At 35.7% G+C, this 16,707-nt stretch overlaps 1 protein-coding gene across 1 annotated transcript in view; it reads left to right on the top strand.

The window, feature by feature from the left end:
* ATRNL1 (attractin like 1) overlaps positions 1-16,707 on the top strand; it is a 794,045-nt gene that overhangs the window by 283,668 nt on the left and 493,670 nt on the right. The window contains exon 22 of the mRNA XM_032878996.1: positions 11,957-12,051. Coding sequence (XP_032734887.1) covers positions 11,957-12,051 — 95 coding nt within the window. The remainder of the gene's footprint in view (positions 1-11,956; positions 12,052-16,707) is intronic.

The raw sequence follows: 16,707 nt of genomic DNA, 5'->3' as shown, positions 1-16,707 counted from the left end.
TTACTTTTGGGCTATTATGAACAATGCTGGATTCTTTTTATTTTTATACGAGGAGTTTCAGTATTTACGTTTTAGTCTTCCACAGATCTTTTCTATCATATAACATATGATATGTATGATACGTATATGTAATATGTACTTTTTCAATTTGTTATGATGTGTGCTTTAACAACATTAGTCCTGCACATATTGAAAATTTCTGTGCCTACCTCTTGAATGATTTTCGTCTTTCTTCTGTTTTGGGAGGCTTTTTCAGATTTGACCTACACAGCACGGATTCAGTCTTAATGTTGTTTTAATCATTCTGTTTTCTGATTCTCTTATTATGTTTAATGTTTCCATTTTTCACTACGTTATTACTTTACATTATTTTATTACTTTTTTGTTTCTGTATGTTTTTACAGTTTTAGTTTATTTAGCTCCTTTTATTTTATTCAATGTTATTATCTCGTTTTTCATCTTAAATTTGGGGAGTATTTTAGAATTCCCTTTTTCTTTGATACATACCAAATAGATATTTTAAATGACTAGACAGTTTACTCATGTTAAATTATTATATATACTATATATATAATTATATATACATAACATATATTATATATATAACATTCACAAATATTTTTCTTTCTCACTGTCCAAGTCAAACTAATTTAACAAAATAAAATAGTCAACTTTTTTGTTTTTACTTTTTTAATCTATGCAATTAGAATTTGCAGCCAGAATTACGAACAGCTGCATATTCTCCTTAAGTTCTGCTAAGTTCATACAAAAAGTTAAAGAGCTATATAAAAAGAGTGGCTATTTTTTATGTCTATTTTGCCCTTATTTGTAGGCTTCAGTTTTAGATACAATTGGGAAATTAATTGCGAAGTTCTAATTTTCCCAAAATTATTAGAGATTGCTCATTGTTAGTCAAAATATTTAAGAGTTGGGCATATCATTTACAGTTGTTCCAAACTCCAGGCCCCAGGCTGTAAAATCAGAAGATTCATTTATATAGTGTTTATCATTTCTTCAAGTTGTGACATACATTCCTTTGGTATTTTTCTATTCAAATGATTTATTTTCAAATTTATTTTCAAATGATTGTTTCTAGTCAGTAATATATTTAAACATGCAGTATACAGTTTGTATTTTGTAAATCATGAAAATTTAAAATACACTGAAAAGTATAGTGCACATACTTTTATATATATGTTATATATCCTTCTGTAGTATATATGATATCATTTGAAAGTTGTGTATATTACTGAGGTTTAGTAAAACTTAACACTTTGCTATATTTCCTGCAGCAGTACAAGTTCCAGCTCTGCTCACCTTAGTGTAAGATGAACATGGTGTACAGGGTTCAAACCTATATTTAGTCGCAACAGCAGGATTTTCCTAGGACTTCTTTTTTTTTTTTTTTTTTTTTTCTGTATGAACTTGCTCTTGCTTCCAGATTGTAGCTGCTCTAGCACTGAGGTGGGGATATCTGGAAGGAGAAATGACAAACAAACAAAAACCTCACAAATCTAGGGAATGCACTACTGGGCCATCCCTTGCGTTCTGAACTCATTGCTTTTTACCTGCAGGACATTGTTCTAAAATTTCTCCTCTCATCAATTTTTCCCTTTCTACTAAATTTATATTTATGCCAATCAGTATAAAAACATGCTACTTCTCTCCATTTAAAAAGTAGTTCACCCTAAAAGACAACCTAATGAATGGGAGAAGATATTTACAAATGACATATCTGATAAAAGATTAGTATCCAAAATATAAAAGAACTTATACAACTCAACACCTGAAAAACAAATAATCCAATTAAAAAATGGGCAGAACACATGAATAGACATTTCTACAAGGAAGACATATGATGGCCCACAGACACATGAAAAGATACCAGCATCACTTATCATCAGGGAAATGCAAATCAGAGCCACATTGAGATATCACCTCATATCTGTCAGAATGGCTAAAATCAACATCACAAGAAACAATAGGTGTTGGCGTGATTGAGGAGAAAAAGAAGCCCTCGTGCACTGTTGGTGTGAATACAAACTGATGTAGCCAATGTGAAAAACAGTATGGAGTTTCCTCAAAAATTTAGAAATTGAATTACCATATGATCTAGTAATTCCACTTCTGGGTTTTTACCCAAGTAATATGAAAATACTAATTCAAAAAGATATATGTATCTCTACATTTATTACAGCATTATTTACAATAGCCAAAGTATGGAAGCAGCCCAAGGGTTCCATTGATAGAAGAATGGGTAAAGATGTGGTGTGTTTGTACAGTTGCATATTTTTCAGCCATAAAAAGGAGTGAAATCTTGTCATTTGCAACAACATGGATGGATCTAGGGAGTATAATGCTAAGTGAAATAAGTCAGCCAGAGAAAGACAAATACCACATGATTTCACTCATATGTGGAATTTGAGAAATAAAACAATGAACAAAGGAAAAATAAAAAGAGACAAACTAAAAAAAGACAAATAAAAACAGACTCAACTATAGAGAATGAACAAACTGATCTTTACCAGTGGGAAGGTGGGGGAGGGTGGAATAAATGTAATGGATTAAGAGTGCATGCAGCTTGATGAGCGCTGAGTAATGTATAGTACTGTTGAATTACTATATTGTACACCTGAAACTAAAACTGTATATTAAGTATACTGGAATTAAAAAGAAGTAGTTTTCTCACCTCTCTTGATCACACTTATTCCTCCTGCTACTTTGTCATTACTCATTAATTATGATAACATAATAAATTGATTGTAGTCAAACAGGACTTCCTGTTTTATACCATAATGAAGTAGTTCATTAAAGTAGTACAAAAACTTATTTTCAAATTGTGTACATTTGCATAAGCTTGATACTTTACATTTTAATGTTTTCTGTTATGTACTGTATTTGGCTAAGAAGTTCAGAGTAAATTTCAGCCTTGAGATACATGTTTTTAGTGCCAGGTAATTATTCATTGAGACTCCCCTAAAAACACACTAACATGATATTTAAAACTGATAGGGGGAGAAGTAGATCATCTCCTGGTTAAGTGGAAAATTGCATGGTTGGCTTCTGGAGGAATTTGATTCTAAGTGGCTTTAAAACAAACCATTTGGTTAGGACCACAAATTTTATTCAGTTTATAGTAATTAACATTCATTGACAGGTACTCTTATTAGTCATGTGAATTGAATAATACTCCTACTAATTTTCTTCCAGGATTCAGATTTATTTTTTTAGCTCAAGTCACATTAGGATTGATCATTAGCATATATATGTTGTACTGATCCTGTTCTTCCAAACCAATGAATAAGAAAGAACAGTAAAATCAAAGTTGAATGCCTGGCCAGGAATTTGATGGGATAGGATTGTGCCACGGACCTATTGTCCGTAGAGGCAGAAGAATGGGGGTACTGCAGCCACTGCTCATGGCTATGAAGTGTCCCTTGTTACCAGTCCTTACCTCCCAGAGCAGTCTACTCCTGACTTCTTAATACTTAACTTTCATGCTGGAAAAAAGTAAATAGAATTATGCAGATTCTTGAAACTAATTTTGCAGTGCTTACATTTCCTCAGTCTATTTTTCCTTCATTTTGAATAGATAATACTTTTCCACAGTATTGCAATCTTGCCTCTGAACCCCTACCAGCTGGAACTGACCAGGCTGATCACTATTCTCTTTTTTAAACAACATATTTACTTGACTCCCATGACACTAAATTCTGGTTTTATTCCTATCTCATAGGTTGCTATCTCTGCCTCCTGAGGATCGATTATTTACATTGGCATGCCTCAGGGCTTATTTCTTGCACCTCTTCTCTATTTGTAGTTGGTGATTTCCTGGCTTCAGGGTTTCAGATCTCATCTAAAATGTTGATAATTTGCAAATTGTTATCTACTAAACAAGGTCCTAAGCTTGATTCAACATATCGGTTGGAAATTCAATAAGTGGCTCAACCTTCACATCTTCAAAACTAGACTCCTAAAGTTTCCTCCAACTCCCCCAAAACAAAACCTAGTTTTCTTTTTTTTTTTTTAATTTTATTTTTTATACACATATATTTTTATCCCCAGGGGTACAGGTCTATGAATCACCAGGTTTACACACTTCACAGCACTCACCATAGCACATACCCTCCCCAATGTCCACAACCCCACCCCTCTCTCCCAACCCCCCTCCTCCCATCAACCCTCAGTTTGTTTTGTGAGATTAAGAGTCACTTATGGTTTGTCTCCCTCCCAATCCCATCTTGTTTCATTTACTCTTCTCCTACCCCCTTAACCCCCCATGTTGCATCTCCTCTCCCTCATATGATAGTTGTCTTTCTCTGATTGACTTATTTCACTAAGCATGATACCCTCTAGTTCCATCCACGTCATCGCAAATGGCAAGATTTCATTTCTTTTGATGGCTGCATAGTATTCCATTGTGTATATATACCACATCTTCTTTATCCATTCGTCTGTTGATGAACATCTAGGTTCTTTCCATAGTTTGGCTATTGTAGACATTGCTGCTATAAACATTCGGGTGCACTTGCCCCTTCGGATCACTATGTTTGTATCTTTAGGATAAATACCCAGCAGTGCAATTGCTGGGTCATAGGGTAGTTCTATTTTCAACATTTTGAGGAACCTCCATGCTGTTTTCCAGAGTGGTTGCACCAGCTTGCATTCCCTCCAACAGTGTAGGAGGGTTCCCCTTTCTCCGCATCCTCGCCAGCATCTGTCATTTCCTGACTTGTTAATTTTAGCCATTCTGACTGGTGTGAGGTGATATCTCATTGTGGTTTTGATTTGTATTTCCCTGATGCCGAGTGATGGGGAGCACTTTTTCATGTGTCTGTTGGCCATCTGGATGTCTTCTTTGCAGAAATGTCTGTTCATGTCTTCTGCCCATTTCTTGATTGGATTATTTGTTCTTTGGGTGTTGAGTTTGCTAAGTTCTTTATAGATTTTGGACACTAGCCCTTTATCTGATATGTCATTTGCAAATATCTTCTCCCGTTCTGTCAGTTGTCTTTTGGTTTTGTTAACTGTTTCCGTTGCTGTGCAAAAGCTTTTGATCTTGATAAAATCCCAATAGTTCATTTTTGCCCTTGCTTCCCTTGCCTTTGGCGATGTTCCTAGAAAGATGTTGCTGCGGCTGAGGTCGAAGAGGTTGCTGCCTCTGTTCTCCTCAAGGATTTTGATGGATTCCTGTCTCACATTGAGGTCCTTCATCCATTTTGAGTCTGTTTTCATGTGTGGTGTAAGGAAATGATCCAATTTCATTTTTCTGCATGTGGCTGTCCAATTTTCCCAGCACCATTTATTGAAGAGGCTGTCTTTTTTTATTGGACATTATTTCCTGCTTTGTCGAAGATTAGTTGACCATAGAGTTGAGGGTCTATTTCTAGGCTCTCTATTCTGTTCCATTGATCTATGTGTCTGTTTTTGTGCCAGTACCATGCTGTCTTGATGATGACAGCTTTGTAATAGAGCTTGAAGTCCGGAATTGTGATGCCACCGACTTTGGCTTTCTTTTTCAATATTCCTTTGGCTATTCGTGGTCTTTTCTGGTTCCATATAAATTTTAGGATTATTTGTTCCATTTCTTTGAAAAAAAATGGATGGTACTTTGATAGGAATTGCATTAAATGTGTAGATTGCTTTAGGTAGCATAGACATTTTCACAATATTTATTCTTCCAATTCAGGAGCATGGAACATTTTTCCATTTCTTTGTGTCTTCCTCAATTTCTTTCATGAGTACTTTATAGTTTTCTGTGTATAGATTCTTAGCCTCTTTGGTTAGGTTTATTCCTAGGTATCTTATAGTTTTGGGTGCAGTTGTAAATGGGATTGACTCCTTAATTTCTCTTTCTTCTGTCTTGTTGTTGGTGTAGAGAAATGCAACTGATTTCTGTGCATTGATTTTATATCCTGACACTTTACTGAATTCCTGTACCAGTTCTAGCAGTTTTGGAGTGGAGTCTTTTGGGTTTTCCACATATAGTATCATATCATCTGCGAAGAGTGATAGTTTGACTTCTTTGCGGATTTGGATGCCTTTAATTTCCTTTTGTTGTCTGATTGCTGAGGCTAGGACTTCCAGTACAATGTTGAATAGCAGTGGTGATAACGGACATCCCTGCCATGTTCCTGACCTTAATGGAAAAGCTTTCAGTTTTTCTCCATTGAGAATGATATTTGCGGTGGGTTTTTTGTAGATGGCTTTGATAATATTGAGGTATGTGCCCTCTATCCCTACACTTTGAAGAGTTTTGATCAGGAAGGGATGCTGTACTTTGTCAAATGCTTTCTCAGCCTCTATTGGGAGTATCACATGGTTCTTGTTCTTTCTTTTATTAATATGTTGTATCACATTGATTGTTTGCGGATGTGGAACCAACCTTGCAGCCCTGGAATAAATCCCACTTGGTCGTGGTGAATAATCCTTTTAATGTACTGTTGAATCCTATTGGCTAGTATTTTGGTGAGAATTTTCACATCTGTGTTCATCAAGGATACTGGTCTGTAATTCTCTTTTTGATGGGATCCTTGTCTGGTTTTGGGATCAAGGTGATGCTGGCCTCCTAAAATGAGTTTGGAAGTTTTCCTTCCATTTCTATTTTTTGGAACAGTTTCAGGAGAATAGGAATTAGTTCTTCCTTAAATATTTCGTAGAATTCCCGCGGGAAGCCATCTGGCCCTGGGCTTTTGTTTGTCTGGAGATTTTTGGTGACTGTTTCAATCTCCTTCCTGGTTATGGGTCTGTTCAGGCTTTCTATTTCTTCCCGGTTCAGTTGTGGTAGTTTATATGTCTCTAGGAATGCATCCATTTCTTTCAGATTGTCAAATTTGTTGGCATAGAGTTGCTCATAGTATGTTCTTATAATTGTCTGTATTTCTTTGGTGTTAGTTGTGATCTCTCCTCTTTCATTCATGATTTTATTTATTTGGGTCCTTTCTCTTTTCTTTTTGATAAATCTGGCTAGGGGTTTATCAATCTTATTAATTCTTTCAAAGAACCAGCTCCTAGTTTCATTGATTTGTTCTATTGTTTTTTTTTTTGTTTGTTTGTTTCTATTTCATTGATTTCTGCTCTGATCTTTATGATTTCTCTTCTCCTGCTGGGTTTAGGGTTTCTTTCTTGTTGTTTCTCCAGCTCCTTTAGGTGTAGGGTTAGGTTGTGTACCTGAGACCTTTCTTGTTTCTTGAGAAAGGCATGTACCGCTATATATTTTCCTCTCCGGACTGCCTTTGTTGTGTCCCACAGATTTTGAACCGTTGTGTTTTCATTATCATTTGTTTCCATGAATTTTTTTAATTCTTCTTTAATTTCCTGGTTGACCCATTCATTCTTTAGAAGGACGCTGTTTAGTCTCCATGTATTTGGGTTCTTTACAAATTTCCTCTTGTGATTGAGTTCTAGCTTCAGAGCATTGTGGTCTGAAAATATGCAGGGAATGATCCCAATCTTTTGATACTGGTTGAGACCTGATTTAGGACTGAGGATGTGATCTATTCTGGAGAATGTTCCATGTGCACTAGAGAAGAATGTGTATTTTGCTGCTTTGGGATGAAATGTTCTAAATAGATCTGTGATGTCCATCTGGTCCAGTGTGTCATCTAAGGCCTTTATTTCCTTGTTGATCTTTTGCTTGGATGATCTGTCCATTTCAGTGAGGAGAGTGTTAAAGTCCCCTACTATTATTGTATTTTTGTTGGTGTATTTCTTTGATTTTGTTATTAATTGGTTTATATAGTTGGCTGCTCCCACATTAGGGGCATAGATATTTAAAATTGTTAGATCTTCTTGTTGGACAGATCCTTTGAATATGATATAGTGTCCTTCCTCATCTCTTATTATAGTCTTTGGCTTAAAATCTAATTGATCTGATATAAGGATTGCCAGTCCTGCTTTCTTCTGATGTCCATTAGCATGGTAAATTCTTTTCCACCCCCTCACCTTAAATCTGGAGGTGTCTTAGGGTCTAAAATGAGTTTCTTGTAGGCAACATATAGATGGGTTTTGTTTTTTTATCCATTCTGATACCCTGTGTCTTTTGATTGGGGCATTTGGCCCATTAACATTCAGGGTAACTATTGAGAGATATGAATTTAGTGCCATTGTATTGCCTGTAAGGTGACTGTTATTGTATATTGTCTCTTCCTTTCTGATCTACTACTTTCACGGTCTCTCTTTGCTTAGAGGACCCCTTTCAATATTTCCTGTAGAGCTGGTTTGGTGTTTGCAAATTCTGTCAGTTTTTGTTTGTCCTGGAAGCTTTTAATCTCTCTTTCTATTTTCAATGATAGCCTAGCTGGATATAGTATTCTTGGCTGCATGTTTTTCTCATTTAGTGCTCTGAATATATCATGCCAGCTCTTTCTGGCCTGCCAGGTCTGTGGATAAGTCTGCTGCCAATCTAATATTTTTACCATTGTATGTTCCAGACTTCTTTTCCCGGGCTGCTTTCAGGATTTTCTCTTTGTCACTAAGACTTGTAAATTTTACTATTAGGTGACGGGTGTGGACCTATTCTTATTGATTTTGAACGGGCTTCTCTGAACCTCCTGGATTTTGATGGTTGTTCCCTTTGCCATATTGGGGAAATTCTCTCCAATAATTCTCTCCAATATACCTTCTGCTCCCCTCTCTCTTTCTTCTTCTTCTGGAATCCCAATTATTCTATGTTGTTTCGTCTTATGGTGTCACTTATCTCTCGAATTCTCCCCTCGTGGTCCAGTAGCTGTGTGTCCCTCTTTTGCTCAGCTTCTTTATTCTCTGTCATTTGGTCTTCTATATCGCTAATTCTTTCTTCTGCCTCATTTATCCTAGCAGTGAGAGCCTCCATTATTTATTGCACCTCATTAATAGCTTTTTTGATTTCAACTTGGTTAGATTTTAGTTCTTTTATTTCTCCAGAAAGGGCTTTTATATCCCCCAGAGCATTTCTCTAATATCTTCCATGCCTTTTTCGAGCCCGGTTAGAACCTTGAGAATCGTCATTCTGAACTCTAGATCTGACATATTACCAATGTCTGTATTGATTAGGTCCCTAGCCTTTGGTACTGCCTCTTGTTCTTTTTTTTGTGGTGAATCTTTCCGCCTTGTCATTTTGTCCAGATAAGAGTATATGAAGGAGCAAGTAAAATACTAAAAGGGTGGCAACAACCCCAGGAAAATATGCTTTAGCCAAATCAGAAGAGATCCCAAATCGTGAGGGGGGAGAAAGTGGATAAAAAGAGGTTCAGAAAGAAAAAAAAAAAAGAAGAAGAAAACGAAAAAAGAAAAAATATAAAAAAGAAAAATATATATATATTAGATAAGCCAGTTAAAAAATGTTAAAAAAGAAAAGGGTAAAAGTTAAAAAAAATTGGCAAAGGAAGAGAAAAAAAATTTAAAAAAAATTAAATTAACTGCAAGGCTAAAGAATCATGGGGAGAAAGCCATGAGCTCCATGTTTTGCTTTCTCCTCCTCTGGAATTCCGCTGCTCTCCTTGGTATTGAAACTGCACTCCTTGTTAGGTGAACTTGGTCCTGGCTGGGTTTCTTGTTGATCTTCTGGGGGAGGGGCCTGTTGTAGTGATTCTCAAGAGTCTTTGCCCCAGGCGGAGTCGCACCGCCCTTACCAGGGGCCGGGCTGAGTAATCCGCTCGGGTTTGCTTTTGGGAGCTTTTGTTCCCTGAGCGCTTTCCGTAGAGTTCCGGAGGACGGGAATGAAGATGGCGGTCTCTGTCTCCCGCCCAGAGGAGCCGAGAGCCCGGGGCCCCACTCCTCAGTGCGCCCTCAGAGAACAGCGCCCAATTGCTCCCATCACCCTGGTCTCTGGCCGCGCTCCGAGCTGACCGAGCCTGCGACCGCTTCAAGGTAACCCCGAGCTTAGAGCTCACTCCTCGGCTCTGTCTCTGTAGCCGGCTTCCCCGTTCTAATACCTGTAAGCTCTGCGACACTCAGACACCCCGATCCTTCTGTGACCCTGCGGGACCTGAGGCCACGCTGACCCCGCGTCGGCTTCACCCTGGTTAAGCCTCTGGAGCGATGTCCCTCAGCAGAACAGACTTTTAAAAGTCCTGATTCTGTGCTCCGTTGCTCCGCCGCTTGCCGGGAGCCGGCCCCTCCCCCCGCGGTCTATTTTCCCGTCGCTTTGGATTCACTTCTCCGCCAGTCCTACCTTTCAGAAAGTGGCGGATTTTCTGTTTCTAGAATTGCTGTTCTTCCTCTCCTCGATCTCCCATTGGATTTGTAGGTGTTTACAGTCTTTAGATAAGCTATCTAGCTGATCTCCCGCTACCTGAAGTAGTCTCAGCCTGCTACTTCTCCGCCATCTTGACTCTCTCCAAAACCTAGTTTTGTTAATCATCTCAGTTAATGCCGACATTTTGTGTGGTCGCGGGTCAAAAAAGCTTTACCTTTCTTTCTTTCAAATGCTACATCCCATCATTCAGCTAATCCTGTGTGTTGAATGCTACCAAACACATTCTGAATGTCTGGCCTTTTCTTGTAACCTCCCCTGCTAGTACCCTTGCCACCATCACCTGGCCTATTTCTTGCAACGTTGCTTTTTACGAGATTCATAGTTAAGACTTTATTTTCGTTCTTTAATGAGAGTTTTGTACTTGTTTCTTGTGCCTGGATTGCATTTTCTTCAGTAAACTCTGCAGCTTATATTACTAATGTCTTTCATCTTTAAATGTTCCTTCTCAAAATTTCAACCAAAGTCCTACCTTGACAGCAGTGTCTCTCATTTTCATTGATTTATTATTCTCCAAAACACTTACTGTCATCTGTTATACTATATACTTAAGTTATTTATTTCTAATGTCCATGCAATAGGATATAAGAGACATGAGGAGAGAAATTTTAATCATTTATTACTCTGTCTCCAGTGCCTAGAATATACTGGCCTATTGATTTTACCTTTGCAGTTTCTGGCAGTCAGATGAAAACTGGAAATATTACCTATTACACAATTCTCATTATCTCACATAAATTCTGAGAAAGATGAAATGTTGTCTTGCACTAAATTATGAGAAATATATAAGGTGGATCTTATAAAATATATGTAGTAAGCAACATATAAAGAATGATGCCTTAATAATTTTAACAATAATTTCAGTGATATTATTCCTGTCTTTACTTTTTATTTTAATAGTGTTTAATGGCTGAGGGCATAACATGAAAGGTATGCATCCAAAAAACAGAAGTCATCTCTATTTAAAATAATTTGAAATGTTTTTCTGTAAAGGTGGCAGTTTAACATTAATGAATAATTCTTCACTCTTGTATAACATATGAAGCTACTCATGATATATAACCCTCACATGTTTCACCTTGGTTTCAACATTATACATGAACAAATTAAAAATTGTTTACCTGGATTTCTTTTTGTCAATTATTAATGAATTACTATTGTAGAATGTTTATCACTGAGTCATTTTTAAATTGCTAAAGGTAAAAATTACCGCAATAATAAAGGAAAAAATAAATTCATGAGAATATGTGATGAAATATTATTTATATATTAATGCTCATGTTTTCAAAGAATTTTGTTTTTTTTTTCAAATTAGAGTACCAAAATGTCTGCCTGTCTGTTTTTCTATCTACAAAATTTTAACTGGAATCAAATGCACCAAAATGTTGCCTGTATTTTTCTCTAGTTTTAAGGTTATGGTTGACTTTTTCATTTCTTTTCACATTTGTGTACTTTCCAGAATATGTATTGTTTGTAGAACTTTTGTAATGACAAGAGAAGTAATAAGTACAAATTTTAAAGAATTAGAATTTCTTCCATAACTGTATTTTGCTTTTTGTTGCTTGATTACAAAGATATATATATATTTGTAGTCTTGAATGGGCCACTAATAATTAATAATAATTATTTTTAATACTCATAAACAATATGTTTCCACCTAACTTTTCTTTATCAGTTTGTGAAAGTGCATACACCAGGATTGTATTTTTTTTTCCCCCACAGACAGCCTTTTGATTGACTATCAGTTTACCTTCAGCTTATTACAGGAAGATGATCGCCACCATACTGCCATAAACTTCATAGCGAACCCAGAACAGGTGAGAAGATAATTTAACTTTTATAATATAATTATATTAATATCGTGGGATACAAATTTTTTGTTATTTTTCTATTGTAACTTTAACCTCTTATCAAAATCACTTCATTGCCGGGCTTTTGAAGGAAGACTAATCATGTTAAATTTTTTTTTTTTGTAAAATTTATGTATCTTTGTGATTGAGGGAGTTTGTGTGTTTGATATTTCAGATCTGCCAACAGCCCTACAACTTAAATTATATGTTTTAGTTATTTTTTCAGTGTCATGACAGTGTTTGTGCTTATAATTATGCTCTTAAACTGGGGGTAACCTTATCTGAAAATAAAAGCTGTAAATTCAAAACATGCTATATTAAATATGTTATTTTTCTTACACATTGTTGCACAGTAGTAGATTTTCCACTGTCTTTTCTTAAATCCACTGGTTTATCCAAGTTAGATGCCTCCTAGATTCTTTTTTAATCATTTTTATTGAGATATAATTGACATATTATATTATATAAGCTTAAAGTATATATAACAGGTTGCTTTGATACATTTATATGTATTGCAATAGTATTACCATGGTAGCATCAGCTAACACCTCTATTATATCACATAATTATCGTTTCTTTTTTGTGGTGGGAATAATTAAAATCTAGTCTCTTAGTGACATTGAAGTATATAATTCAGAATTATTGTCTATGTTAACTACACTGTGCATTTGATCTCTGGAACTTATTTATTTACTGTTTGCAAGTTTTTTTCCTTAAACAGCATGTTCCCAATCCTGCCCAACCCTCAGCCCCAAGGGCTGTTATGAGTTTGGCTTTTCTAGATTCTACATATAAATGATATCATTACAAGTATTTGTCTTTCTTTGACTTAGCTCATTTAGCATTATGGAATACTTGTTTCTTTGAACAATTTACTGCATCAGTGATATAATTATAAAAGTTTGTGAAGTTTAAATGTATGAAAGATTAATTGTAAGTCATCACAGAAAAAGGCTCAAAGTTTGGAAGTAACACACATCTATTCCTATCCATCTGAGATTGTATAAAGTTAAAAAGTCAAGGGAATAGAAGTATCAGTCATACAGTTTATTTGGGTAGAATTTTAGTTCTTTTGAAACTGAAAATAACTCTTTCAAAATGAAGATGTTAAAAAATGAAGATGATAATGAAATATTTGAATTATTCTTTTTTGTTTACTGTGCTTAGAACTGTTAACATGAGATCTAGTCTCCTAAAAAGTTTTTAAGAGTACAGTACAGTATAGTGAACCCTAGACACTGTATTATACAGAGTAGACCTGATTCTTGCATAGCTGAAATTTTATATCTGTATATATATATACACACACATACACACACACACACAGTGAAATAGGTGAATAGGTGAAGACTGGTAATGCCAGAGGTGGCGGTGGGGGTGGAAGTGGGATAATGAGGAGTTACTCCTCATTATATACAGATATATATATATATATACAGATATATCTGTATTTTCTCTTTATCTATGAGATCTGGGTTTGGTTATTTTGTATTTTCTCTTTATCTATGAGATCTGGGTTTGGTTTGGTTTAAATTACACATATAAGTGAGATCATACAATATTTGTCTTTTTCTGTCTGGCCTATTTCACTTGGTCTAGTGCCCTCTTGGTCTCTTCATGTTTTTGCAAATAGCAAGATTTTCTTCTTTTTTATGGCAGAAAATTATTCCATTGTATATGCATACCACAATTTTTTTGTGTTTTCATCCAGTGATGGACACTTACATTGCTTCCATATCTTGGGTGTTGTATATTGCAATGAACATGGAGCACATATATCTCTTTGAGGCAGTATTTTCATTTTCACTGGGCAAACATCCAAAAGTAGAATTGCTGGATCATATGGTAGTTTTATCTTTAAATTTTTCATAAATTTCCATATTCTTTTCCATAGCATCTGCACTAATTTACATTTCCACCAATAGTACATAAGGGTCTCCTTTTTTTCACATCCTCACCAACACTTGTTATTTCTTGTTTTTTTTTTTTTGTTTGTTTTGTTTTGGTTTTGTTTTTGTTTTTTTTTTTGGTAATAACCATTCTAACCTGTGTGAGGGGATATCTCATTATTGTTTTGATTGGCATTTCCCTGATAAATAGTAATGTTGAGTACCTTTTCTTGGGCATCAGTGTGTTTTCATTAGAATAAGTCACAGGAATAAAAGATACAATAAGGGAACATAGTCAATGATCTTGTAATAGCATCATATGGTGACAGAAGTTAGCTGCACTTGTGGTGAACATAGCATATAGAGATGTTGAATCAGTATGTATACACCTGAAACTAATGTAACATTGTTTGTCAGACTGGACTCAAAACAAGTTTTTAAAAGCCTATTCAGATCCTTTGTCCACTTTATATTTTTATTTTTTAATTTTTTTCAAGTTTTAATTTAAATTCTGATTGGTTAACATACAGTGTAATGTTAGTTTCAGGTGTAGAATTGAGGGATTCATCACTTACATACAACACCTAGTGCTTATCATAAGTTCCCTCCTAATACCCATCACCTGTTTACTCCCTCCCTCAGCCCACCTCCCCTGTAATAAACCTGTTTGTTCTCGGTAGTTAAGAGTCTGTTTTCTGGTTTGCCTCTCTCTCTTCCTGCTCCCTCCCCACCCCTTGTTCTCTGTTTTGTTTCTTGAATTCCACATGTGAGTGAAATCATATGGTATTTTTGTTTCTCTGACTTATTTTGCTTATATAATGATATCTAGCTCTATCTACATCATTGCAAATGGCAACGTTTCATTCTCTTTTATTACTGAGTAATAATTCCATTGTATATATTTGTACCACAGCTGCTTTCTCTATTCAAAAGTCAATGGACATTTGGGCTCTCTCCATTATTTTGCTGGCTATTGTTGATAATGCTGCTGTAAACATTGGGGTTCATGTGCCCCTTTGAATCAGTATTTTTGTATCCTTTGGGTAAACACCTGGTAGTGCAATTTCTGGGTCATAGGGTAGCTCTATTTTTAACTTTTTGAGAAGTATCTGTACTGTTTTTCAGAGTGATCGGACCAGTTTGCATTACCACCAACAGTGTAAGAGGGTTCCCCTTTCTCCGCATTCTCGCCAATACCTGTTGTTTCCTGCATTGCTAATTTTAGCTATTCTGACAGGTGTGAGGTGATATCTCACGCCTGTTTTGATTTGTATTTCACTGATGATGAGTGATATTGAGCATCTTTTGATGCATCTGGTAGCCATCTGTATGTCTTTTTTGGAGAAAGGTCTATTCATGTCTTCTGCTCATTTCTTAACTGGATTATTTGGTTTTGGGGTGTTGAGTTTGATAGGTTCTTTATGGATTTTAGATACTAACCCTTTATCAGAGATGTCATTTGCAGATATCTTCTCCCATGCAGTAGGTTGCCTTTTAGTTTTGTTGATTGTTCCCTTTGCTGTACAGAAGCTTTTTATCTTGATGAAGTCCTGGTAGTTTCTTTTTGCTTTTGTTTCCCTTGCCTCCCGAGAGATCACTAGTAAGAAGTTGCTGTGGCTGATGCCAAGGAGGTTACTGCTTGTGCTCTCTTTTAGGATTCTGATGGATTTCTGTCTCATATTTAGGTCTTTCATCCATTTTGAATTTATTTTTGTGTGTGGTGTGAGAAAGTGGTCCAATTTCATTCTTCTGCATGTTGCTGTCCAGTTTCCCCAACATCATTTGTTGAAGAGACCATCTTTTTTCCATGGATATTCTTTCCTGCTCTGTTGAATATTAGTTGACCATAGTGTTGTGGGTTCATTTCTGGGTTTTCTATTCTGTGTGTCTGTTTTTGTGCCAGTGCCATACTGTCTTGACCACTATAGCTTTTTAGTATAGCTTGAAGTCCAGAAGTGTGGTGCCTCCAGGTTCCCCCCCCCCCAAGAATGCTTTGGCTATTTGAGGGTCTTTTGTAGTTCTGTACAAATTTTAGGATTGTTTGTTGTAGCTCTGTGAAAAATGTTGTTTGTATTTTGATAGGGATTGCATTAAATGTGCAGATTGCTTTGGGCATTTTAAAAATATTTGTTATAAGCAATGAGCATAGAAAGTTTTTCCATTTCTTTGTGTCATCTTCAATTTCTTTCATAAATGTTCTCTGTTTTCAGAGTACAGATCTTTTACCTCTTTGGTTAGGTTTATTCCTTAGGTATCCTATGGTTTTTGTGGTGTAATAGTCAGTGGGATTGATTCCTTTATTTCTCTTTCTGCTTTTCATTATTAGTGTATAGAAATAAAACAGATTTCTGTATGTTCATTTTATATTTTGCAACTTTACTGAATTCATGTATCAGTTTTAGCAATTTTTTGGTTGACTCTTTCAGTTTTTCTATATATAGTATCATGTCATCTGTAAATAGTGAAAGTTTGATTTCTTCCTTGCTGATTTGGCTACCTTTTATTTCTTTGTTGTCTTATTGGTGGCCTAAGAATTTCAATACTATGTTAAATAACAGTGGTGAGAGTGGACATCTCTCTTGTTCCTAACTATAGAGGAAAAATTGCCAGTTTTTCTCCATTGAGGATGATATTAACTATAGGTTTTTCATATGTAGCCTTTGTTATGTTGAGGTATGTTCCATTTAAACCTACTTTGTTGAGGGCTTTTATCATGAATGAATGTTTTATTTTG

This window comes from Lontra canadensis, unplaced genomic scaffold (genome assembly GCF_010015895.1).
Source record: "Lontra canadensis isolate GAN:19392208 unplaced genomic scaffold, GSC_riverotter_1.0 scaffold3, whole genome shotgun sequence".
In the NCBI taxonomy this organism is placed as follows: Eukaryota; Metazoa; Chordata; class Mammalia; order Carnivora; family Mustelidae; genus Lontra; species Lontra canadensis.
The sequence above is the reverse complement of the archived record's forward strand: the minus strand, read 5'-3'. Positions and strand labels throughout refer to the sequence as shown.